This window comes from Phocoena sinus, chromosome 3 (genome assembly GCF_008692025.1).
Source record: "Phocoena sinus isolate mPhoSin1 chromosome 3, mPhoSin1.pri, whole genome shotgun sequence".
Lineage (NCBI taxonomy): Eukaryota > Metazoa > Chordata > Mammalia > Artiodactyla > Phocoenidae > Phocoena > Phocoena sinus.
Window position 1 is genome coordinate 53,475,368 of NC_045765.1, and position 26,909 is coordinate 53,502,276.

The 26,909-nt window shown below is 49.9% G+C and overlaps 2 protein-coding genes across 5 annotated transcripts in view; one reads left to right on the forward strand and one right to left on the reverse strand.

The window, feature by feature from the left end:
- Positions 1–24,440, reverse strand: part of RNF14 (ring finger protein 14) — a 42,034-nt gene extending 17,594 nt beyond the window's left edge. For 2 of the 4 annotated variants that reach the window (XM_032625847.1, XM_032625849.1), the window contains exon 1: positions 1,697–1,960. The gene's annotated coding sequence lies outside the window, so the exon portion shown is untranslated. Of the gene's footprint in view, positions 1–1,696; positions 1,961–2,027; positions 2,134–24,318 lie in introns of those variants that run through there. The other 2 variants (XM_032625848.1, XM_032625846.1) reach the window with 2 other exon arrangements.
- PCDH12 (protocadherin 12) lies at positions 12,059–25,097 on the forward strand. The gene is made up of 4 exons (XM_032625839.1): positions 12,059–15,274; positions 18,691–18,788; positions 20,720–20,871; positions 24,242–25,097. Exons 1-4 carry the CDS (start codon positions 12,395–12,397, stop codon positions 24,709–24,711), a joined length of 3,600 nt encoding a protein of 1,199 aa, XP_032481730.1. The 5' UTR covers positions 12,059–12,394; the 3' UTR covers positions 24,712–25,097.
- Positions 25,098–26,909: the final 1,812 nt, after the last annotated feature.

The window sequence follows — 26,909 nt, forward strand, 5'->3', positions numbered from 1 at the left end:
CCTCTTCTGCTTCCTCTATTCCTTCACTTCCTATCCCCCTCCAGTTTGTCCTCTTGCCTGCTAATGAATTAATCCTGCCAGGGACACTCAACATTAGGTTAATTTAAGCAAGACAGTAGGATATTTAAAAACAAAACAATAAAAGCGCACACACACACACTTTTAAGTCCTATTCTAAATGCTTTACCAGGCTTCTTAACTGGGAATTAAGGAGAAGGGGAGAGTGGTCTATAGATGGGTTTTAGAGAATCCTATGAACATCCTAATATTATATGCAAAAAATATGATATAAAACCATAATTTTAAAACCAGATTCTCAGATGTGTGACTCCCAAATAAGCTAAGAATGAAATTCAGGATTAATTTACATTTACTGAGTAGTATTACTATGTACTATACCGTCTTTTCACATTACTTAATTGTAAACAATTTTACCAGGTGTAGTACATGGTGATAATGTAATTAAGCTTTTTGTTTCTTCCTGTTCAAACATTATAAATGGGGTGAGATGAATTTATAGTTTCTGGTTTTAGATTAGTGTTCTCTACCTTGTCTGCATGGTAGAATCACCTGAGAAGCTACTTTTAAAATCCCAATACCCAGGCGATACCCCAGTGCAATTCAATCAGGCATCCGTAGCTATCCAAGCTCTCCACGTGATTCTAATGAGCAGCCAGGCTTAAGCTCTACTCCAAGCTGTTTCCCATCGGCAGCTCCTCATGACCTACCCCCCCAGACCCCAGCTTCTGAAGCTGCCACTGGGTCCCAGTCCCTTAATTCAGATCGCTGACCTAGATTTCCTTCTGATTCTATCCATTCAGCTTTCAAGACCCATATCCAAAGCCCCTATTCCACGTAAAATTTTCCAATTAGATATCATGTCTTTCTTTAAAAATCCAGCAAACTTTTCTACTGCAACTTTCCTGTGATATTGTCACAACCCACCTTGCACTACAGTTCTTCCTCCGAACTCGCGCTTCCTCTCCTACCAGACCGCATTAGCGCCTTAAGGGTGCGGATCAAGTCTTTTGCATCTGCGTATATTGTTCTCAGCATCTACCAGTGCCTTACATTAGACACTGGAAAAAGTGAGAACTGAATTGGGGTGAGACGCAGTGTGCTCTTATGGGGGACCAGAATCAAGGTTCAGTGACAGCGTTGCCACATCCCACTAGGAGCAGGTTGGGTCGGTCGTCACAATAACCGTAAGAACAGTCACTTAGGGAGCTCTTACCGTGTGTCAGGCATTGTACTAAGCCCTTTAAATGCATTAGCTCGTTACATTCCCACAGCCCCATGGAGCAAGTCCTGGCCCTACTTCCATTATACAGAGAAAAATGACATTTTAAGTCCTTGCTGGCCCAAAGTCACACAGCTAATACATAACTAAACCTGGATTCGGACCACCCTGTTTCCTCAGCCGTAACACGGGAACGAGAATAAACCCCGGTGCCACGACACAAGAGAGAATTCAAGTTTAATATTACTTTTGGCAAACCGGAAACCGCTACATCAGTGAGGGAAGGCCCCTCCTCCTCCGGGTTTCCCTTGGGCCTGGGAAAATCCTACTCATACTCCCAGGCCACACCGTGCGGGCTGCAGCCCTGGGGTCTGCCCTGGCTCCGGGCTCAGCACGCCGCTGCCGGTGTCTCCACCGCTCACCGCGGGGTGTGGAGTCCTTGTTTGTGAGACTCACCTACAACTTGGGGGCAGGCCCGAGCCCTGCTACCTGCCCCGGCGCTTGGACACGGAGGGCGCTGCACGGGTGTGGGCCGTCCCGGGGCGTCCCAAAGGAGCAGGGCCTGGTCCTTCCCCTTCCTCCTCTAAGCGCCCCGTGGGTCTTAGCCGGGCCGGGCTGTGGGCGCCCAGTCCCGGGTCTGGGGAGCTGAAGTCCGCTGAGCAGTCCCGGCCCGGCCGCCCTTCTCTGCCTCGCGCGCCCGGAGCGCAGTCCCCACCGTACCTTCCGGCTGCCCCGCCGTGCCGGGCCCGACAGTTCCGCCCTCCACCCTAGCTCCGGGTCCCCTCACCTCCACTCGCCGGCTCCGCCTGGAGACGCCCGGCTCAACCAGCGTACCGCCTCTTCAGTCTTCGGAGCTGTCAGCTGAGCGGCGCGGATCTGGCTGGGAGTCCTCCGCGTGAGAAGGGCTCTGCGCAGCCGCCTTGACCGCCCCGGCCCCTCGGCCGCCCCCCGCAGGTCAAAGGCGGCGCTGCAGGAGCGACCATCGTCACCCGTACCGCAGCCCTGCACACTTAATAAGTATGCCTCTGGAGAACTTGACACAAATGCAGATTCTGGGGCCCCCTACCCAGGGGGGTCCTTTTAGTACTTCTGTGACAGTGTCCGGAAATTAGAATTTTTACCAATCCCTACAGGTGATCATGAGGCAGCGATCTACCGGGGGCAGACGTTCCTATAACAATCCCAGACCTGCTCCCCCAGATAGACTACGCAAGCCTCTTCTCCCTCCTCGGATCCCGGTCTCAGAAATGCTGCCCATCTTTCTGACACCTCCACTATGAAGGCATTCACTCATTGTTCATAACAGTAATAACTACCATGTTTATTAAACATAGGATGCTTCAGGCCCTGTGCTACGTGCTTTATGTAAATTTTCTCTTTATCTTCACTATAGCCTTATGATTTCGGTACCATCTGTTATTCCCACTTTACGAGTGAGAAAACTGAAACTTAGAGAGGTTCAAGAATTTACCAAAGGGTACACGATTATTAACAGGCTGAGTGGGAGTTAAAATTACATGTCCCCTACCTCATGCCATATGCAAAAATTAACTCAAAATGGATCAAAGACCTAAATGTAAAAGGTGAAACTAAAAAACTCTTAAAAGAAAATGTTGGAATAAATCACGAACTTGGATTATGCAGTAGGTTCTTAGATACGAAAAAAAGCGCAAGAAACGAAAGAAAAAGTAGATAAATTGGGTTCATCAAAATTAAAAACTTTTTTGGCTTCCCTGGTGGCGCAGTGGTTGAGAATCTGCCTGCCAATGCAGGGGACAAGGGTTCGAGCCCTGGACTGGGAAGATCCCACATGCCACGGGGCAACTGGGCCCGTGAGCCACAACTACTGAGCCTGCGTGTCTGGAGCCTGTGCTCCACAACAAGAGAGGCCACGACAGTGAGAGGCCCGCACACCGCAATGAAGAGTGGCCCCTGCTTGCCGCAACTAGAGAAAGCCCTCGCACAGAAACGAAGACCCAACACAGCCAAAAATATTAATTACTTAATTAATTATTTTTAAAAAGAACAGTTTAAAAAGAAATTAAAAACTTTTGTGCTTCAAAGGACATTATCAAGAAAGTGAAAAGACAACCCACAGAATAGGAGAACATATCTGAAAATCATATATCTGATAAAGGTTTAATAACCAGAACATATAAAGAACTCCTACAACTTGACAACAGAAAGACCAGTAACTCAATTTAAAAATGGGCAAAGGATCTGAATAGACATTTCTCGAAAGAAGATATACAAGTGGTCAGCAAGCATGTGAAAAATACTCAACATCATTAGTCACCAGGGAAATCAAAACCCTAATGAGAAGCTACTTCATACTCACTAGGACTGCTATAATAAAAAGAAAAAAAACAAAAAAAACAAGCCCATAGATACAGAGAACCATTTGGTGGTTGCCAGAGGTAGGGGGTGGGCAAATTGGGTGAAGATACAGCTTCCAATTATAAAATAAATAGGTCATTGGGATGTTATGTGCACCGTGGTGACTATAGTACATAATACTGTATTGTACATGGTATTTGAAAGTTGCGAAGAGAATAAATCTTAAAAGTTTTCCTCACAAGAAAAAAATCTGTATGTATGGTGACAGATGTTAACTAGACTTATTGTGGAAATCATTTCTCAATGCATACACATATTGAATCACTGTTATATACCTGAAACTAACATAACATTTTATGTAAATTACACCTCAATAACAATTTTTTAAAAGAAGACAGATAATAACAAGTGTTGGTGGGAATGTGGAGAAATTGGAACCCTCATATGTTGCTTTTGGGAATGTAAAATGGTGTAGCCACTCTGGAAAACAGAGGGTCTGCATTTTCATTTTGTGCTGGGCTTCACAAATTACGATGCTGGTCCTGCACCCAGGAGAAAGGAAAAGCCAAGTGGGAAAAAAAAATCGGGCACTGGAAGGGCTTACCTGACTGCCACAGAAGGGAAATTTTTGAAATGCAAATAATCAGCCCTAATTTTCTGTACTGTAAATCTTGACCATTACAGAACAGAAACCTAACTACCCCTGTAATGGACACCAAAACCAGAAATATACTCCTTAAAAACGTAAAGGAAGGAAGAAGACTCTCTGAAGCCATTCACTAATATCACTGTTCATGTTTAGCCAAAGGAAATAAAATCAAGAGAGAAATGCATGGCAACCGTACCGCAGAGTGCTTGGAGGTGAGACCACAAACACAGACAGAGACCTCCCAGATGCAAAAAGTGAGGGAGCCGAAGAACCAGGTCGGGAAATTCTCACAAAGTCAGAGTAGGAGGTGAATTGTGACATCACATCATGACTTCATGTCAGAGGTCACAGGATGGAGGGAATAGAAGGGAGGATTTCAAAGCAGTGTTAATAATTTGGATGAATGTTTAAAGTGGACTAAGCATTCAGAGTCCAGTTTGGAGGTCAGGATTGGATAAAGAGAGTTTTCTACTTAATTTTCTTTTTAGACTCCATAAAAATAACATTTTTGTATCTTTGGTGTTATGTGACTGGCTTTATGTCGTTTGGTTTTAAATTGAGCTATCCCCACGTGCCCAGCCCTTCACTGTGCTAAGCATTTTACACGCATTGTCCCATTTAAACACCCAGGACCCCATGACCAAGGTAATTTTATCTCCCCATTTCACAAATCAGGAACTTGAGGCACTAAGGGGTGAAGTGATTTTACCGGTGTCATTCAGTGGTGACATATAGTATCAGGACCAATTCTGCATCAGTCTGACCCTCTCCTAGAGCCTGTGAAAGAACTAGGGTTTGTTGAAACAGAAATACAGAATAAAATCATTCTGGCTTTAAGAATTAAAAGGGAAGGCCCTAGGAAAGTCAGGATTACAGTTTATGACATCATGATAGGTGAGAATGAAGATACAAAGAGAGAGAGAAAGAGACCCAACTCCATCCCCCGTTCCCAGGGACACTAGATGATGATGGAGTCTAGGGCTAGGAGAGGATGGGATGCGTGACCTAGGCCAGAGGTCAAGACCCAGGCCATTGGGTAGAGATGCAGGAGTAAGTCAAAAAATATGTCTGTTGTAGGGACCAGCAGGGCTTCCATCAGGACCTGCACTGGTTCCCGTCCATCACTGGTATCCAAATGGTGTCCAGAGACTTTGCTGAGCTCATCCCACCTGCCCAGAGGGGACGGCCTCCTTTTCAATGGCCACCACTCACAAGCACCCCTGAAACAAGCCTTGACGTAGAGAGGGGCAGCAGTGTACAGGAAGGGAAAGCCCTGCCCCAACTCTGGGACAGGACTGGACGGTGGTGAGCCCCACCTCATTACAGAAGTATCACTGCTGGTCTCCTGTCGTTATATATTTGCTCACTCTGTAGATCTCAAAAAATTTACCATTATCGCCTGGGAATCTGAAAAATTGGTGTTTCTTTAAAACGGGAGCTTCATCCTCAAAACAAAAATTGAGAGCTACTACACTAAAAGCAATGATAAATAATTAACAACTAGAGCGCTACTCGTGTCCCATGCCCCACTCTAAATGTTCTGTATTGACTAGCCTAAACCTGACAGTAACCCTGTAACATATTACCATCATCGTCATCCCTATTTTAAGGCTAAAGAGACTGATCACAGAGAAGTTAAGTGGCTTGCCACTGTCACACAGATAGGAAATTACAAAGCCAGGTTTTGAGCCCAGGCAATTGGAGTCCTGAGCCCACATTACGAACCCTAATGCTATGCTTAGATCAAGTTTACACTTTGCTCATGCAAAGTGCTCAGGTCTGTAAGTAGAAATAGCCAGACTACCTGTGTGGCCAGCTTCCCTGGTCAGCGTAGCTCAAACAATACCTCAGGTCATCCCAGGGTTATATAAAAACAGACTCCTAGAGAGGCTTGCGGTGGATAACAGTATAAAAATGTTTTCTGTGCTTCTGATGCAAAAGGTAAAATTTGATTTACAATAATAGGCAAAGAATGATCATGTTTATACTTGCAAACTGGGACTTCATTATTATTCCCCTGAATAACAGTGAAAAGAGTTTTGTAACCCCGAGGTAACATGGCACTGTAAGAAAGAAAGAGGGGTGGGATTTAGCAGCAGCTGCCATCATAAATCAGTGTATGGCTGTTTCTCTCGGAGCTCCAGGCTCAACTCCTGGCTGTCATAAACTTATAAAGGGGAGCCTCATGAGAATTTATGTAATGATGGCAGGACTCATTTTCCTTCCTGCAAGAATCTTTCTGAAGCAAGGTGAGAATTAGGCGGATTAGATTCTATGTGAAGAAAGAAAACCAAACCAACGGAAAGGGGAAATGTGGGTCAGCTTTAGCTATTTACCACTCCCCTTCCCAAAAAAACCCTGACCTTGTAAATGGAGAAGAACATGCTGAATTCCACCAAATAAATGAGTGGCTTGGGGCTTCCCTGGTGGCGCAGTGGTTGAGAGTCCGCCTGCCGATGCAGGGGACACGGGTTCGTGCCCCGGTCCGGGAAGATCCCACATGCCGCGGAGCGGCTGGGCCCGTGAGCCATGGCCGCTGAGCCTGCGCGTCTGGAGCCTGTGCTCCGCAACGGGAAAGACCACAACAGTGAGAGGCCCGCGTACTGAAAAAAAAAAAAAAATGAGTGGTTGGATGACCGAATAAATTAATGAATGAGTGTGATCCAGGCTTTCTCTGGGGTGGTTCTTCCAGTGTGAGAACAGTTCCATCCTAGAGTCACCGAGAAATGCTGAATACATAACAAGGCCAATCAACAGAGTCAGCCTCTGAATATTCATGCACAGATGATGCTCCCAGTCAATATGTTTGATTTTTGTGTTTACTGATAGATTTTCAAATCCACTGTGTAAACCAAAGTTCTAAAAATAAAAAGAAGAAGAGGAAAAATGAAAACAGAAAAGAACTTGTGGTAAGATCATACATTACTTCTGGATAGGATTGCCAGATAAAAATACTTCTACTAAAAATTTTTCATTGTTTATCTGAAATTCAAATTTAACAGGGCACAGTATATTTTTATTTGTTAAATCTGGCAAACTATTTCTGGGCTAATAACCCTATGTAGAAGAGAGGGCTGAAGAGTTATCTGGTGGACATGCCCACACCTGGGAGTCAGAAGGAAGGCAAACCAAAGGAGGATTCAGAGAAGCAGATAGAAGAGCCTGCAGAAACACAGAAGAAGAACCAGCTGTGCGCAGAGCTTCTGCTGAGCATTGACACAAGCACAGGGCGGAGGTGGGGACCAGGAGGATGCTCAGTGAGAAAGGCCTGATGGCTGTAGAGTTTGGCCCTTACAAGGTTGTTGGTGCTTCTAAGAAGTTCTATGTCAGTGGTTCTCAGTGAGGGTGGGGTGGAGAAGGGGTGCATGGCAGAATGACCTACAGTATATCAGAACCGAAATCTACATGCTGGAAGTAGCCCTCTCCCCCTCTGAGGATTGGGGAGAGAGACATAAGTGTTACCCTTATCGACTCAGAATTTATGTGGTCTGTTCGGGGGGGCCGTGTTGTGGTTACTAAAGCACAAAATAAATTATAAATCTTTTCTTGCATTTATCTTGAAAACCACGAAGGTGATCCATAGTTTACAACTATCTGTTGGAAAGTCCTTATCTTCAATCTACTTCCTTCACAGCCTCTGCCTGTTCTGTAGGGTACCCCCTTCCACAATATCCTCAAGCTTCAGCAATCCCCCACCCCCTCATCTATTTTTCCTTTTATTATGTAGATCAATTAGGCCTCTCTTGCCAGCAAAAAAGGTCCAATCAACTTTCTCAATCCGGTCCCAAATGATCTGAAAGATGAAGCATTTTCAGAGAGGGGGTAATAGAGCTGGAAATTATAAAATTCTCTTTGGCAGGCTGCGAAAGAGAAAAGTATGAATTTTCTTGCCCTGTTCCTGGTATTTTGAAAAGCTTGTCAAGTGATCGTGATATGTGGACGCTTCTGAGAGATACCACTCTTAATCAAGGCACAAAGCCTTTTCATTTCTTGAAAAGTCTTATTTCTTGGCAAATTTCCCCCTGCAAAGTGCATTCTTCTCTCTGCTCTTTGCCCAGAAAGAGGTGCCATTGTGTGGGAATGGACATCTGTGGTCTGTCCCAACAGAGATCACAGAGTGCGGGCCAGGACCAGGTGACCCAGAACAGCTACTTGAGTCTCCCAGTCAATGGCCCTGGCTAGACTGCCTCCAATTTCAACAAGGGCTTGCTGAAAAAAAGAGGCAGACCTTAGGTGGTCCAGTCACCTCCCCAACCAGAATGATCCTGAGGATGAAGCTTCCCAGTTTCATCAACACTGCCTTGGTGGGTGGTGATGACTACGGCCAGCGACTGGGCAGATTCACAGGGAGCCCTGGGCGTGAGCAGCCAACCCCGCAGGACATTCATAGGTGGGGCATGATCTTAGCCTTCCTCCAGCTGGTCTTCAAGTCCCCCAAGGGTCAGAGTCCCACCCTGCTGGTCTGACCCCTCAAGGTTCCTCAGGACACCAGGGATCCTCTGGCCCCCCACCCTTCTCACTTCACTCCCCGACCCCTCCCAAACAATGGACCCAAGTGTGAACAACCCCAAGGCTGGTGGCGAACAAGGCCTCCAAGCACCAAGCCCAAGCCTGCCCTCTTTTCAAAAAGAGGGAGGCTGTCCTCAGTATTTCGGACCTATTTCAGAGGACTTCTGCTCCTTCAAACCTATTTTCAAAACTCAGGATGATGAAGGCTCTCCAGATAAACTCCAGTTTCACCCCCTGATATGTGGCGGCTAAAGATCAACTGACCCTGTAGCCAGAAAGGAGGAGGAAATATTACTAAAAGGGGACCTCATTCCCAGAGGTAATAGCCTTTAAAAGGTCTGGTTTGCTGACTTTGGACTCTTAAGGGTTGTCTTAGCTTCCTGCCCCCAACGTGAGTAAAACAGAGAACAAGAAAAAAGCCACCTACGAAATCCAAATTCAAAACTTTTCTTGGCCTGTGAGTCCATTTTTTACATCCACGAATCCCAGTCAAGGCAACACACACACACACACACACACACACACACACACACATCAATGCCCTTTCCAGAATATAAATGTTAACACATGTAAAATCATGAATTCCATAATTCCTCCTGTGGGCGTTGGGTCACATTAGGTTTCCCACTAAGTGAAATGATTGTCACCTGCGTATAGCTCCTTCCATCGTGTTGTACGCAGCACAGGAACACGGGTCTGGAGCTGTGGACGTTTGAGAACTCCAGCCACCCACCTCCCTGCCTCTGTGGCTTTCCTGCCTTTGGCCACCAGATGGCACTCTAGAAACGTTCTCAGCACCAGAGTCTCCTGCACCAAAGCTCCCCTGCATTACTCCCAGCTGGCCTTCTTCCCTCTTCTCTGTTCCCTTTCAGTCGACGTCCCAGAGTACAGTTGAAGGGGCTTTGTGGAGGGCAAATGTCCGTGATCTTGGGCAAGCTAACCAACCCTCCATGCTCAGCTTCTTCAACCCTATGGCCTGGTTGTGAGGGTGGCATGGGACGATGCAGGTAAAACACTCGGGACAAGGCTTGGCATCTCATCAGTCTGCTCAGACCCCTTCCAAAGCTCTGCATGGCCTTCAGGACAAGGTCCAAATCCTGAGCACGGGGTCCCAGGCCTTCCATCATCTGGCGGCCCCTGCTGACACCCCCAGCCCACCGTCCTCCTCCCCACTCGCACAGGCCCTCGTGTGGGACTGCGAGAAGCAAGCTCGCCCACCTCCAGCCTCTTCCATTCTGCTCCCTCCACCTGCTCACACCTGCCCCACCCCCACCCCTGCTCACTCTTCCCCGTCCTTCAGGGTGTGTCGGAGCGTCCTCCAGGAGGAGCCTCCCCTGACCCCTAAGCCTGACTCTGGAGCCATCCACTGGGCCCACTTCTTTCATTTTCCCCACCCTGGCTTGAGACTACAAGCCCCTTGGGGGTCACTTTGTCTTGCTCACTGCCTTGCACATAGTAGGGTGAGTGAGGGCCAGACAGTGAGGCCGCCATGCAGGCTGACTGTCACCAGAGGACCTGGGGCCCACGCTGGTTCCCCTTGCAGGGCAGGTAGCACTGGGCCCTCGTCCGAGCTGAAGAAGCCCTGGGAAATGAGCCTTCCTGGCCAAGAAGGCGGAGGAAAAAACGTGAAGGGACAAATGCAAGACCATTTTTACCATTTGCATTCGAGGTATAAAGCCTGGCAAATAGTACAAGGTAAACTAGTCCCATGTAATGAGTGCTTTCTCTGTACCAGGCATTGCACCAAGCCCTCACTTGCATTATCTCATCAAATCCTTACCACAAACTCGGGAGATGGGTGACAGCCACGCTCTACAGAGAAGGAAACTGAGGCCCAAAGAGGTTATGTGACTTGTGCCATGTCTCCGAGCTATTGAGTGTTCTGTCTTCGGAGCCAGACTGTAGGAAACACCCCATTGGATTCAGGCCCCTTGCTATTGGGAAACCTCCAGGGGTAGAATATGAAAGGATAGGGTGTGGGAAAGAGAATACAGAGGGGAAGGGGGGTGCAAGGTGAGGCTTAGGCCAGGGAGGTCCTCAGTCGCCCCATCCTAATGGCCACAAGCCCCCTGGCCAATGGGCCTGATTGGAGTCACTTGTGTCCCAACAGGCACCTCCAGCCCCAAGGACTGAGCTGCCAACACCCATCGAGGGGAAGCTGGCCCTTAACTCCCATCACTTCAAAAGGTTTACAAACCTCTGGACTCAACCTCAAGGTAAAGTGCGAGACTGGACAATGGTGGGGGCAGTGGATGGAGGAGGAAATGAGAAGCAGCAAGCCACCTCAAGGCCACCCAAGCCAACTGCCCACTCGCCCCCCTCCTGGCCTCACCTCTGTGACGGGACTCTTGGACATGAACAGCAGTGGGAGGAGAAGAATTGGAGGAAGGGAGGGAAAGGGAGAGGAAGGTGTGGGAGAGGGAAAGGTATAAAAACCTCCAAGACCAAGGAGCAGGAGCTGGGGGATTCCCCCGGACAGGGGCTCAGGCTGGACCAGATGTGGAGGACAATGGGCCAGGAGGCTAGGGAGCCGGAAGGGAAGGGGGGAGGGAGGCCACACCGTCGGGTCAGAAAGGTCATTGTACTTCAGAAGCCAAGGACACGGGCACCTTTGGCTCCTGAAGTATGTGGGCAGGGACTGACCCAGGGCCAGTGCAAGAGCCAGAGGCAGCCACAAGGTAGGCCAAGCTGGCAGATCACGCCACCCACCACTAATAACAATGTCATTGCCTACGACTCCGGGCCAACGTTTCATTTCATCCCCACGATTTCCTGCTGAGTGGGCTACTGTTGTTATTCCCATCTGCGCTCTTAAGATGAGGCCCAGAGAGGTTGAGTGACTTGTCCTACATGACCCAGCTGGGAAGTTGTGGAGTCAGGATTTGAACCCAGGCATTTTGGCTCTGATGGCCACTCTCTTAATCAGCGCTGCTTCCCATGAGACAAAAACGGGTGATGAGGGCGAAGTCAAGACTGAGAGGTAGACAAGTGTGGGAAAAAGGGGAATGGGAGAAGAATGACAGGAGATGACGGAAACAAAGAGAGACAAGGAAGGGAAGAGAGGCCAGGGTGTGACTTGCCCGGGAGGGGCTCAGGCTCTCTGCTCACTTGGCCACAGCAGGGGCTCCCCTCCCCTCAGTGGCTGCCTTGCCACATGGACAGCACCTTCCCATCCGGCCTGTCCCCAGCCGCATCCTCCTCAGCGGCGGGCCACTCAGCTTCACGGAAACTCTCTTTCTCTAATTGGCATAGAAGCTCACAGCCCTCCCTTTTCCTGTAGGTGGGGTTTCCATAGGAAAAAGCTGCTTCTCTGTTTCCCCAGCCTAGCAACTGTTTGGAAGTCAGATCCCCACATCCTGCTCTACTGGGTCAAGTCCCTCCTGGACCGGCTCTTGTCCATCATTTGCTAACGGGGACCAACAGTGCCCCTGAACAATTTTACTTCATTGGTCCTTGGACCCCTCAAATCTCTTCTGATGAAGATGGCCTTGCCTGGGAATTCTGCTGGCTCCATCAACTAATTATGGGACGAGGCTGTGCCAGCAGGTCTGGGGGCAGGAGAACAGGGCTAATCAAGCCCCCCAGGAAACACTGGAGGACTTGCCCAGCCTTTGAAGAACTCTAGCGGTTTCTGGATCTAGCCCACTCTGGCGGTAAGCATGATGCGACTTCTGCCACTTCTGCTGGGACTTTGGGGGCCAGGTGGCTACTTGTTCCTTTCAGGGGATTGTCAGGAGGTCGCCACTCTCACTGTGAAATATCAAGTGTCAGAGGAAGTACCATCCGGCACAGTGATAGGGAAGCTGTCTCAGGAACTGGGCCGGGAGGAGAGGTCTGGGCGAGCAGGGGCTGCCTTCCAGGTCTTGCAGCTGCCTCAGGCGCTCCCCATCCAGGTGGACTCCAAGGACGGCCTGCTCAGCACAGGGAGGCGGCTGGACCGGGAGCAGCTTTGCCGGCAGCAGGATCCCTGCCTGGTTTCCTTTGACGTGCTTGCCACAGGGGATTTGGCTCTCATCCACGTGGAGATCCACGTGCTGGACATCAACGACCACCAGCCTCAGTTTCCCAAAGGTGAGCAGGAGCTGGAAATCTCTGAGAGCGCCTCCCTGCGCACCCGGATCCCCCTGGACAGAGCTCTGGACCCAGACACTGGCCCCAACACTCTGCACTCCTACACCCTGTCTCCCAGCGAGCATTTTGCCCTGGATGTCATTGTGGGGCCCGATGAGACCAAACACGCGGAACTCGTGGTGGTGAAGGAGCTGGACCGGGAAATCCATTCATTTTTTGATCTGGTGTTAACTGCCTATGACAGTGGGAACCCCCCCAAGTCAGGCACCAGCTTGGTCAAGGTCAATGTCCTGGACTCCAATGACAATAGCCCTGTGTTCGCTGAGAGCTCGCTGGCACTGGAAATCCAAGAAGACGCTGCCCCTGGTACTCTCCTCATAAACTTGACTGCCACAGACCCTGATCAAGGCCCCAACGGGGAGGTGGAATACTTCCTCAGTAAGCATGTGCCTCCAGAGGTGCTGGACACCTTCAGTATTGACGCCAAGACAGGCCAGGTGATTCTGCGTCAACCCCTAGACTATGAGAAGAATCCTGCCTATGAGGTGGATGTCCAGGCGAGGGACCTGGGTCCCAATCCCATCCCAGCCCACTGCAAAATTCTCATCAAGGTTCTGGACGTCAATGACAACACCCCAAACATCCACATCACGTGGGCCTCCCAACCATCCCTGGTGTCCGAAGCTCTTCCCAAGGACAGTTTCATTGCTCTCATCATGGCAAATGACCTAGACTCAGGAAACAATGGCCTGGTCCACTGTTGGCTGAGCCAAGAGCTGGGCCACTTCAGGCTGAAGAGGACCAATGGCAACACATACATGCTGCTAACCAACGCCACGCTGGACAGAGAGCAGTGGCCGCAATATACCCTCACTCTTTTGGCCCAAGACCAAGGACCCCAGCCCTTATCAGTCAAGAAACAGCTCAGCATTCAGATCAGTGATGCCAACGACAACGCACCTGTGTTTGAGAAAAGCAGGTACCAGGTCTCCACTCGGGAAAACAACCTGCCCTCTCTTCACCTCATTACCATCAAGGCCCATGATGCAGATCTGGGCGTTAATGGGAAAATCTCATACCACATCCAGGACTCTCCAGTTTCTCACTTGGTAGCTATTGACTCAGACACAGGCGAGGTCACCGCTCAGAGGTCACTGGACTATGAACAGATGGCCGGCTTTGAGTTCCTGGTGATCGCAGAGGACAGGGGGCAGCCCCAGCTTGCATCCAGTGTCTCTGTGTGGGTCAGCCTGCTGGATGCCAATGATAATGTCCCAGAGGTGATTCACCCCATACTCAGCGATGGGAAAGCCAGTCTCTCGGTGCTTGTAAATGCCTCCACAGGTCACCTGCTGGTGCCCATTGAAACTCCCAATGGCGTGGGTCCAGCAGGCACTGACATGCCACCACAGGCCACCCCCAGCTCCCGGCCATTCCTTTTGGTGACCATTGTAGCAAGAGATGCAGACTCGGGGGCAAATGGAGAGCTCCTCTACAGCATTCAGAGCGGGAACGAAGCCGGTCTCTTTGTCCTCAGTCCCCACCTGGGGCAGCTGTTCATCAACATCACCAATGCCAGCAGCCTCACTGGGAGTGAGTGGGAGCTGGAGATCGTGGTGGAAGACCGGGGCAGCCCCTCCTTACAGACCCGGGCCCTGTTGAGGGTCTTCTTCGTCACCAGTGTGGACCACTTGAGGGACTCAGCCCGTGAGCCTGGGGCTCTGAGCACATCGGTGCTCACGGTGATTTGCCTGGTCGTATTGCTGGCCATCTCCGGGTTGATCTTGGCTCTGATTATGTCCATTTGCCGGACAGAGAAGAAGGACAACAGGGCCTACAACTGTCGGGAGGCCGAGTCCACCTACCGTCACCAGCCCAAGAGGCCCCAGAAACACATCCAGAAGGCGGACATCCACCTCGTGCCTGTGCTCAGGGGCCAGGTGGATGAGCCTGGCGAAGCTGGGCAGCCCCCCAAGCACGTGGGCAAGGAAGCGATGATGGAAGCAGGCTGGGACCCCTGCCTGCAGGCCCCCTTTCATCTCACACCGACCCTGTACAGGACTCTGCGTAACCAAGGTAACCAGGGAACGCTGGCCGAGAGCCGAGAGGTGCTGCGGGACACTGTCAACCTCCTTTTCAACCATCCCAGGCAGAGGAATGCCTCCCGGGAGAACCTGAACCTTCCCGAGCCCCAACCTGCGACGGGCCAGCCCCGCTCAAGGCCCCTGAAGGTTGCGGGCAGCCCCACAGGGAGGGTGCCTGGGGACCAGGGCCGTAAGGAGGCCCCGCTGAGCCCGCCGGCCTCCTCTGCAACCCTGAGGCGGCAGCGGAATCTCCATGGCAAAGTAGCCCCTGAGAAAGAGTCAGGCCCCCGTCAGATCCTGCGGAGCCTGGTCCGGCTGTCTGTGGCTGCCTTTGCGGAGCGGAACCCCGTAGAGGAGCTCACTGTGGATTCGCCTCCTGTTCAGGTAACTCGGTGTGGGCAGCTCCCTCTCTTGTCAGCCCCCCTCACCCGCCCACAACAGCATCAGACCCCATTACCCTCACATTCTTCACATTCATTCCTCAGCCTCACCACGCACTTTAGGATGCATTGGGTGCAGTTGTTCAGGGCACAGCTCTGGGGTCAACAGAATTTAGCTGTGTGATCCTGGACAAATGACTTACTGTCTCTGAGCCTTAGTTTCCTTATCTATAAAATAGGGATGACAGTAAGAGCATCTGCCTTGCAGAACTGTCCTAAGGATTTGGTCAGTTAATTCCTATATGAGCACTCACTTAGAGTGCCTTGTGCAAGTAGACACATAGCAAAGGTAGTGATTAAGAGTACAAGCTTTGGAGCAAGGCTGCCCAGGTTCAAATTCTGGCTCCACCTCTTCCAAGCTGTGAACCACAGGGAAGTTACTCAGCTTCTCTGTTGAAGTTGCCCAAGTTAACAGCACCCATCTCCCAAGTTTGCTTGAAGGTAATAAAGTGAACGGGCTTAAAGCCTCTAGAATAGTGTCTGGCGTGTAGTCAGCACTCAGAAAATGATTATGATGATTTCTGCAAAGCTCTTCTCCATTTCACCTGCCCTCATCTCGTCTGGGCAGCCTCCGGGTGAAGCAAGCCGGCATAGGCATCATTGCCCCCAGGCTCAGGGGCTGCATTTGACCTGCCTGAGACCCCAGAGCTTGCCAGCTAGGCCTATGGGATAGGACAGTGGAAACAACCTTGGAACTTGGGAGTTAGGCAGATCTAGCTTCCAGTTTCAGCACAGCCACTTTAGGAGCTGGGCAACATTAACATCTGAGCCTTATTTTCTTCATCTATAAAATGGGGATTGTGATGCCAAACTTAGCTGTATCTACCTCCCAGGGGGTTGAGAATTAAACGGGATGATGAATGGCTGTGTCCAGTGACCTAGGATTTACTGGACACACCTGGGAAAGCTTTTTCCGGGACGGTGTCTGATCTCACACCCGTATCAACTCCTCTGAACCCCAGATCATTTTCCCTGTGCCAGGCTGCCCGCCCAAGGCACACTTCTGTCATAAGCCAGGCTATCAGCTCATGTTTCCTGCGGAGCAAGGACACAGCTTCCTTCCCCCACCCCTTCCCCAGGAAGCCACCTCGAGAGAGCCCAGCTGCTCTCTCAGGAGCCCTGCCCTGGGCTCTGTGCAGCCCCAGAAGTTGCCCAGAGACATGCATTCATTCATTTGTTCATTCATTCATTCACCCATTCATTCATCAAATGCTTATTGAATGAGCTCTTTGTGCCAAACACTGTGCTGGTGGTTGGCAAACAGAGAGAGCAGATAGCAAGCCCTGTGGGTGACCCCACTGGGGTGAAAGAGAGGAGGGTACCAAGTTGGGATCAAGTTGAGGGTAAGAGGCAGCTTGCCTAATGCTTGTCTTTCCGGTAGCACAGTGCCACAGTGGAGTCAGATCCCAGTTCAAAGTCCAACCCTGCCTCTAATTGCTGTGTAGCCCCTGTGAGCCTCAGGTGCCACATCTGTAAAGTGGATATAATGGTATCTCTTTCCTTGGGTTACTGAAGAATGACATGAGATTATACACCACGGGACAGTTATTAAGTGCTTATCATAAGATCTATTCCTAAGTAATTTATAGACTTTCACTCATTTAATCCTCATAGCCACAACTAACACATGACCTGAGTCTCATTTTTATTCCTTTTTTTTTTTTTTTTTTTTAACTGCTGAGGAAACTGAGGGTCAGAATGCTTAAGTAATTCCTCAAGGCCACACAGATGGGAAGTGGAACAGGGGCAGATTTAGGACTTGAACCCAAGTCTGACTCCAGAGTCTGGACTCTAACTGTGAAATGACAGCCTGAATGACAGCATACAACTTAGGGTTTGGCACTCAGGGAGTTTCCCTGAAGTAGCAGCTGTCACTCGAAAACAGGGTGGCAGGTGCTTGTAGGAGGGTTTCTGGGCCTGAGCCAGGAGGTGGGAACTGCCCTGAGGCAGGCAATGGGACCCTGACCCTCCCACATCACAGTGAAACCCCAGTCCTGGCCACCTCCCCTTCCAACTCTCCTCTGAGGTTGGCATTTTCTGTCTTGAGCTGCCCAGAGGGCAGAGGGACCCTCTCAGGGAAGAGGGGGGCTGGGCCCAGTTGGGAGGCAGAGGCAGCATTTCTAGGAGGAACAACCCAAACCCCTTGACTCTGCAGAGCATTTCAAACTTTCAAACCAGCTAATTAATCCTGACAACCCTGTAAAGAAGTCTGGGTGGTATTTTTAGATCCACCTTAGAGATGAGGAAACTGAGGTCTGAGTGTGTCTAAAAACCTGCCTGACATCACACAACAAGCTAGAAACGACCTTGACTTGGTCTGTTGCCTTCTCCCTCACAAGGGCCTGTGGGGCCTCACCCTGACATCTCACCCACCCCTGCCCCACTCACCAGCCTTTCTGAAACGCCTCCGTCTCCTCTGGCCTTTCAGCTTGAGCACCTTCTGACCAAAACTCCCTTCCTCCCTCACCCTGGCCCTCACCCTCTCTCCACTTGCCAAACCCCTGTGGAACCTCCGGGTCTCAGCAGAGGCGCCTGGCATGTAGTATGAACTCAGAAAACGTATGTTGAAATAAGTGAATTACTTCCCCCTGTATCCACAGCCCCACCCCGTAACTCCCTCCTTGCTGCAAGCTGGGTGAGGGGCCTTCCTCTGCTCCACTTGACCTCCATCGTTTCTCATCCCTGGTGCAACCCCCCATAGCAACTGCTGTGTCCTGTCTCCCCTGACTGTCCTCCCTGGCAGACTGGGAACTCCCTGAGGACGGAGACTGGGTCTTGTTCTCATTCTTACCCCCCCTCCCCCCAGCAAGCACTCGGCGTGGCACAAACAAGCTCTCATTAAATACTTGTCGAGTGAATGAAAGGAAGAATAAACGAATGATTCAAAGACACCCTTCTGCCTTCTGTACAACATAGTCTTACATCTGGCCCGCCAACAATGGCTCAGTCTTTGAACATCACTGAAGCGGGGGAAATAACACTTTACAATAATCCTTATCGAGGTTATAACACATTTATAGTCAGGACATGCCCTTTTCACCCCCGTCCCACAGCTTCCACCGGGAGCAGGTCTCCTGGGGGAATGAGAGTTGGGGGACAGGCCCAGAGGGTTCTCATTCTCTCTCTCAGACTCCCAGGTCCTGGGAATTTGTAGTTGACACATGGCCAAGCAGGGAACCTGTCTGCACACATCCCTGCCTCCGTCACCATCACCGTTCACCATCCCCCATCCGATCCACAAACATCTGAAGCTGGAGGAAAGACTATAAAAAGAAAGCACCGGCATTGAGGGAAACATCCGGTGAGGAAGTGTGCTGGGTCGGAATTGTGTGGAGTCAACAGATTTTTCCTGTCTTGTAGCAAATCTCCCAGCTGCTGTCCTTGCTGCATCAGGGCCAATTCCAGCCCAAACCAAACCACCGGGGAAATAAGTACTTGGCCAAGCCCGGCGGCAGCAGGTAAGCTGCACGTAGCCCCCACTGGCTTCTCAAGCCCCCCACCAGCCTGCCCTCACGCTTGCAGCCTCTGTGCCTTGAGGAAGGGTGAGCACATCCCAGACGCTGCTCCCCTGGGAGACTGCAGCGAACAGCATCCATTCCCCCACCCAGGCATCCTGGTCCTGGAGCAACTGTATTAATAGTATCTACAGGACCCGAGTCACTAAGGAAGTGACTTCATCCCTGAGGCTCTGATTATCTATCTGTTCCCTGATTGCAGAGGTGCTGGGCTATGAACTTTAAATCTGTAACGTTTAGCTCTTTCTCTTGACCCTTAAACATAATATGAAGGCTCCTGGCTAAGGATGTGGGTGTGTGGGTGTGTTCCTTTGGGCCGTCCTAGAATTAAAGAGACCTCAAGAGGACATCTAATCTAACTCCCTCTTGCTACAGATGGAGAAACTGAGGCTCTAAGTAGTTTGATCCAAACCAGCTATGTAAACTTGAGCAAATCAAGCCTCAGGGATGCAGTTTCTCATCCATGAAACAGAGGTCACCACACTTCCTTGTAGTGATGGGGTAAGGATTTAATGATCACATGCGTTCTAAGCCCACGGCCCAGTGCCTGGCACATGGGAGGTACACAAACAATGCTAAGTCCTTTCCCCGTAAAGTGACTTTGCTCAAGGTCAAATAGCCAGTGAGTGGCAAAGCTGGGACCAGCTCTCAGGACACTGACTTCCGGTTCAGTGCTCTTGCTGTGACAACTTACAGTCTTTTTTTTGTTGTTTTTTTTTTTTTTGCAAAGATAGCTAGAAATAGTGTAGAGTAGCGGTGAGCACACACATTCCAGAGTCATATCAGCCCGGATTTGAATTCTTACTTAATTTGTGGGGACCTGGGGCAAGCTACCTAATCTTTACAAATCTTGGTTTTCTCATTTGTAAAATGAGGACAACAAGAGAACCCCTTACAGACGTGAAAGGTTTGATGAGAAGGTAAATATACCTTGCAAAGCATATGTCTGACTCAGAGTAATTGCTCAATAAACATTAGTTGTTGCCATTACTTGCAAACTTGCTACCCCTGCATAGGAGCAGAAATGGCCACAGAAAAAAGCAGCAAGGACCCCCAGGCCTTAAAGGGAACTTTTCCAGATGCTGGGATGAGACGCCAGGCCTGTCCCCACCATGCTAAGGTAGTCCCAGGAACTGGCCTCCCCCAGGTGATAGAGAGGGTCTTTGGCAGGGAGGGGTCAGGGAGACAGCAAGAGACTCCATAGTAGATTCTGAGTAGCTTTCGGATGCCTCACCTCTGCTGCATCCTCTATTGACCTGCTCTTCTGGTCTGGGATTTAGCCTCAAATAGGGAGGAAGGAACATTCAGTCACTCAGTCCACGAAGTATTTATTAAGCACCTACTATGTGCCAAGTCCTATTCTGAGCACTGGCGAGAAAGCAGCGGATGAGACAGACAAATATCCCTGCCCTCACTGGAGCTCATACTCAGATAGAGGGATAGAGGGGTGGAAGGATGACTGCATTAGATCACCCAAAGTTTACTAAACTCCTATTCCATGCCAGGTAATGAGAAGCAATGGAGGGACAATGGTGAGTAATATCAGGGCATTCATAGTCACTTCTGTTTGCTGACTGCTTACAACACTGTGCTAAGCTCTTTACATGCAACACCTCATTTTACCCCCATAACGCCCCATGAGGTGGGTGTTATTTATTACTCCCATTTTACAGATGAGGAAGCAGACTCAGAGTAGGCAGGAGGGCTGGGATCAAGTAACCCAGATTGGTCTGACTCTGAAGGCTGGGCTGTGGACCCACTTCCCTCTGTGGATGAACGAATGCTGGCATGAATAGAAGACTATTCATGAGCAGGAATGAATGAATCTATGTGTGAATTTCCTCACTCGCGGACTGTGTTGGCTCCCTTTGCAGGAGTGCAATCCCAGACACAGATGGCCCAGGTGCCAGGGCTGGTGGCCAGGCAGAACCAGATCAGGAGGAAGGGCCCTTGGACCCTGAGGAGGACCTCTCTGTGAAGCAGCTGCTAGAAGAAGAGCTGTCGAACCTGCTGGACCCCTACACAGGTAGGGACTCCCCAGGGTCACCCCGACCCCGCTTCTGCCCCCATGGTACCCTCCTGTGCCCAGGCTTCAGAGTTCTGCTCCAATCCACTGCAGGAAAACAGCCTTTCTATTTCTGGAGAAGACTATCAGCAAAAGTTTTTCACTTCCCCTGGAGCTTCAGATCTTCATTTGTTTAAAGATCAGATTCTACTCTGATCATTCATTTAAAAAAATCATCATAAGAATAGTGAACAGTTACTGAGCTCTTGGTGTGTGCCAGGTACCAAGGAAGCATCTTATATACATTATCTCAGTTAAGCTTCCAAACAGTCTTTTCAGGTAGATATTATGAGCTCCAATTTAGAGATCAGCAAACTGAGGCTCAGAGAGGTAATACAGCCTGCCCAGAGTCACTTCAATGATTGAAGGGAAGCCATCCTGAGCCCACCTACCATCACGGGACCTCTCTCTACCTCCTAAACCACTCATCTGCATTTCTTTGATGTCTTTAAATACGCTTTTACCCTGAGAATTCAAGAATCTGCCAGCCCCCTCCGCCTCCCCCCCCCCCCCCCCCCCCCCCGCATCAGTCAGCCCCCTTCAGGTAACGCAGAGTAAGTCCAACCTACGCTGACTTTCTGTTTCTGTAGTTAATAATCCGCTCTTCATCTGGACATATTCTGTGCGCTGAAGGCATGACAGGGACTTCCCTTTCCTTGGTTAAAAAAATATATAGCTAACTTTTATTGAGTGCTTTCTATGTGCTAGTCCCTGTTCTAATCGCCTCATGAGAAAATCTTCTGAGATAGGGACTATTCGTTATCCCCATTTCATAAAGGAAAAAAACTGAGGGGAGAGGGTGTTTAGTAATTTTCCCAAGGTTGTGCAGCCAATGGTTATTAACCCAGGCAGTGTGGCTCTAAATTAAAATTAAGTAAAATGAAATCTAATTAAAATCAAGTAAAATGAAAAATTCAGCTCCTCAGTCGTATCAGCCACATTTCCGGAGCTCAGTAGCTACGTGTGGCTAATGGATATTGCCTGGGACAGCACAAATCTACAGAGTTTTACAGGACAGCATTGTCTAGAATGCAGAGCTGTGAGGTCCAATAGAGTAGCCACTGGCCACATGTGAAAATGGCTAGTACAAATTGAGATGTGATAGAAGTATAAAACACACTCCAGATTTTGAAGACTTAGTATGAAAAAAGAATGTAAAATATCTCATTAATAATTTTAAAAATATTGATTATGTGATAAAATGATATTAAATATAAAAAAAACTTTTAATTAATTTCACCTTCTCTTTCTACTTTTTAAATGTGGCTACTAGAAAATTTCAGACGACCTCAGTGCCTTGCATTATATCTGTGTGCACCAGCTCTGCGCTGGAACCTGTGGGCTCAGTTCCCATGTGGTCCTGCTTCCCCACAGCACAGAGGGCAAAGAACACAGGGAGATGGTAACAAGTGGTGTGACGAAGAGCGCAGCAGGGGTAGAAGTGCCTGCGCTGCTCACAGGGCTGGACTGTGATGAGGCTACTGGTGAATGTGCCTGACACTGGGGTCTTGGCTGCATCAGATAAAAGCCCCACCTGAGGATGTGACGATAACCATATCTTACCGTTGCATGAGCTCACTGAATGCTTACAGCCACCTGACAAGATAAGTGCTACTATTTCACCACTTAGTGAGCGAAAAAGGAGGCTCAGAGAGGTTAAGCAAGTTTTTCAAGGTCACAATGCTCATAAGCTGCAAATTTAGGAAACCAAATCCAGGTCTGCCCAGTGCCCACCTGCCGCGGAGTGAATTCATCATCACATTTCAGCCATTCTCCTACACTCCACTGATTTTCTCATTCCAAGCTTCATTCCTTCCAAAGCTCTCTGACCCTTGTGCAAGGAAAAGCCTGATTCTGTAACACCAGAAGAGTTCTAACCTTATTACCCCAGAGTCTCAGGGAACTTAGGTTTACATTTCCCAAATGTCCAGGGTTAATATTTATGTCCATTCAATCATTCAATAAACGTTCACTAAGCCCCAGGCGTGGGCTGGACTAGTCGGGAAGGGGCGTGACCCTGCCTCACAGCCTGCACAGCCCCACACTGTGAAGGCAAGACCGAGACTCATTTATCAATAGAAACAGCATTTACTGTATTTTGCAATAACTTTTCAAAATCACAAAAGTAATATTTGGTTAATATAGATAAATGTAGATAAACAAAAAGAGAATAAATCATTTCTGCCCAGGGGTAATTTCAGTTGACACTATGACGCGTCCCCTTCCAGTCTTTCATTCTATGCACAGATTTTAAAGCAGGTTACCTTAAGCAAATATTAAATACATGTTAAAGCAGATGTTGTGCCTTTTTTTTTTTTTTTAAAGACACACATCCTTAACCACAAAGCCTATAATTTCTTCCCTCTGGCTTGGCCTCTATCATTGGGCCTGGAACTAGTTTTCTGAGACAGGATTTTCTGTTGAAGAGATGGGAAAAGGAGAAGTGTGATGATGGGATTTGGGGCCTGGGGGACACTTTTTCACCGCCCCGGCCCTTCCCTGGGACAGCTCTTAGGCAGCCAGCCCCTTCACACCGTTTCCTGCAGTTTGAGAGGGGAAGGTTGAGGAGTTGAGAGCATGGGGCCAGGAGGCAACAGTACAGACCTTAGTAGGCCTGGGAAACCAGAGCCACCTAGCCTCCAGGGGGAGGAAGGGCCAGCTCTTCAGAGAGTGGGTGCAGTTGTGTAGTGACAGGGGGCTTCCAAGTCATCAGACCTGGGGGTCAAATCGGGGCTTGGTTGCCTAGTAGCTGTGTGACAACTTCTTGGAACTTCAGTTTCCTCATCCATAAAATACTCTTGACTTCAAAGGTTTGTGTGTAGGTTAAATGAGATAATTATGTAAATTGCCTAGCACAGAAGTACTTAATAAGTGGTCACTATTATTATGAATAGGAACCGAAGGCAGCACCAGGCCAGGAACTCCAGCAATGGCTAAAAAACGGGGATTCCCCCACCCCCACCCCCGGCATCCTCAGCTAGTGGTGTCCTGAGGGAGTGAAAATCCTGGCTGTACAGGGATGGATGAAGGACACCTAAACCTGAAACAGCCCCACGGACCGGGAGATGCTTTAGAAACGGGCCATTTCTAATTCTAGGCCTTCCTCCTCCCCCTGCCGCGTCCTCACTCAGCTCACGCGCGGACATCAGTCGCTGCCTTCCTGCCCGGAGCGCTTCCCTGTCAGGGACTCTTCCTTCCCGCCCACCTCCGGCCGCCCCATCGGTCCCCTCCATTTCCCTTTCCTCCTTTGTCCGGCGCCCCGCCCTGCCCACGACCCCACCCCCGCCCGCCATGGGCTCCGCCCTCACCGCGTCCCTTCCGCCCCTTGCAGGCCTCGCCCTGGACCGGCTGAGCGTCCCCGATCCAGCCTGGATGGCAAGACTCTCTTTGCCCCTCGCCACCAACTACCGTGACAACGTGTTCTCCCCGGACGCTGCGACCTCGGAGGAGCCCAGGACCTTCCAGACGTTCGGCAAGGCGCCGGGGCCCGAGCTGAGCCCGACGGGCACGCGGCTGGCCAGCACCTTCCTGTCGGAGATGAGCTCACTGTTGGAGATGCTGCTGGAGCAGCGCCCCGCCGTGCCGGTGGAGGCCGCCTCCGAGGTGCTGCGGCGGCTCTCAGTCTGCGGAAGGACCCTGAGTCTAGACCTAGCCACCAGCGGGGCCTCGGGCTCGGAAGGCCCTGGGGGCCGATCTGGAAAGAAGGGGGCCGAGGGCAGGACCAGCAGCGGCAGCAGCAGCAGGGACCTGTGGATCCAGGAACCAGGGGCCCCGGGAGATGTTAGGAAGCCCAGGCCCTGAGGATTCTGGGACAGGAGGTGGTTTCTCTAATCTTTGAACTCACTGACCAGAGGTGGCCTGAGAACTTAAGGTGACCAGTGCTGCCCCACAGAGGAGGCAGGAGCCCCAGGACAAACAGCGGGCTGACCAAAGCAACCCCTTGTTAGGGTCTGGCTCTCTGCCTGTGGATTTTTTGGAGGAAGACAGTTGGCCGCTGAGATAAGTGTTTGCTGGCAAAACACATGTAAGAGCACAGAGGGTTCATCCTCCTGCAGAGCAGATGCCAAGGAGTGTCACAAGCAGGAAAGGATGGCCTGGGTGCACACTGGAGGGTGTTGGGGGCTGGATCCTGGGGCACCAGGCAAAGCTCTCTGACCTACTAATAAAGGAAAAGCAGTGGCTCGTTATCCTGTTTGCACCTGTCGAGAGGGAGGATGGAAGAATAGAGTGAAGGTTCTTTGTCATCCAGTCCCTGGCCAGAGGGTCATGCGGGGCCTGGACAGGAGGGTGCACAGTGTTAGGTAGGCAATGATGGACATGGGTACTCTTGACCCCTGCTCCTCTGCTGCTGCTACATTATCAAATAATCCGATTCTCAGCTGGAAAATTAAGGCTAAGAAAAGCATGACTATAGAGCATTAACACGAGCCAGACACAAGTCTTTACAATCGGATTTAATTTCATTTCTCCACAGCCCTAGGAGGGGAGGTGTTATTAGCCCCATTTCACAGACAAAGGCATGAGACTTGGAGAGGCTGAGGGTCTTGCCCAAGATCAAGCAGAGAGAGGAGGCAGAGCCAGGAATTGGAACTAGGCTTGTCCAACACCAAAACCCATGCCCTCGACCTTGACACTAGACTGCCAGCCAAGGAAAGGAAAGGAAGAGCCCCCATACGTGAGCTTTTGCCAGTAGCAGACTTGCCTGAGATCCCCTCAAGAAACACTGTTGAACATTTCCAAAGCCACTCAGGCCTTCACATCTCTGCTCTTCCAAGCACATAGCGAGAGGGACTTGGAACTGACCTGATGCAGGGTGGGTGTCTGCAGACTCCTGTCCTTTCCCAGCAAGTAGCCCTTCAGGTACAGAAGTCATCTTTCCAGACCCACCAATCGTGAGTAAATCTTCCTCTGTCACAGCAGTGAATTCAGGCCCTAGAGGACAGTGTGTGAACCGGGTCTATGAAATTGACACTGACAGCAGCAAACCTTCCAGGAGAGGAAGGAGTGAAAAAAATAGCAAATATTTTCCCAAGGCTCAGCCTTATAATTTCCCTGGAAATTTCCAAGCAGTCTATTCAGCTTCTCGGTAATGTGGGGCTTTCTTGGATACTAAAGGGAAAAATTCCTTTATGTGCCTCTCCTTTTGCCCTTTTTCTGGAGCTCAGTACACATGTTCACTGTCCACAGAAATGGGCCAATCATACTCCCAACTAGGGATAATGAAAACCACCCACACTTGGAATGCAATGAGGCATCATTATTCCATTATCCTGTTTTACAGATGAGGAAAATGAGGCCCTCATAAGTGCTTCAGGAGCTTCAGGAATGCTTCTGGAGCAGGGTCTCTAGGTCTCTGATCACTCCGAGGCAGAGTAAACTCTTTACAAGGTCTGTGATTTGCAAGCTGCTGGGTTCCCCAAGTCAATGAAAGAGGCTGGGGGACACCAAGCAGGTAGGGTCTCCAACCTGACCAGCCAGGTACCTGGCACAAGGCAACACTTGATGAATACTTGTTGAATGGAAGAATAAATGAATAAATGGGTAAATAGATGCTACAAGGAGTCCCTTTTCTCTATATTGGAGCTCCAGGTAAGACTTTCTTAGAAAAGGAAAAAAAAAATCATCCATTATGTGAAGACAAAGTCTGAAAACCACAGCACTGGAGTAGACAGTGCTGACCCCCAATTACTAGTGGATTTTCAGTGCAGAGCTGATGTTGGGAGGTGGAGAGAAGAGATGGGAAGAGGAGGTGACCTAGGGAAACTGGAACCAGGGCTCGCAACTGGATCACTGCCTCACTCTAGTTCAAAAGTCCTAAATCTTGGACCCCCTGAATGCCAGGCGAGACTTTGTATACAGGTGTTTTTCTAGGCAGAAGATACGGAGTTATCAGATTTTCAAAGGAACATGTGACCTATAAAAAGATAAGCAGCACTGCTCTCAGTCACTATCTAAACCTCCACAGACGTGGGCAATTTTAGTCACAAGGAGTCTGAACA

Excerpts from the sequence above, each read along its gene's own strand:
- PCDH12 (XM_032625839.1), top strand. The coding sequence starts at position 12,395 with ATGATGCGACTTCTGCCACTTCTGCTGGGACTTTGGGGGCCAGGTGGC. Across the intron at positions 18,789-20,719 it reads GCCAAGCCCGGCGGCAGCAG|GAGTGCAATCCCAGACACAG; the intron begins GTAAGCTGCACG and ends CTCCCTTTGCAG. Across the intron at positions 20,872-24,241 it reads CCTGCTGGACCCCTACACAG|GCCTCGCCCTGGACCGGCTG; the intron begins GTAGGGACTCCC and ends CGCCCCTTGCAG.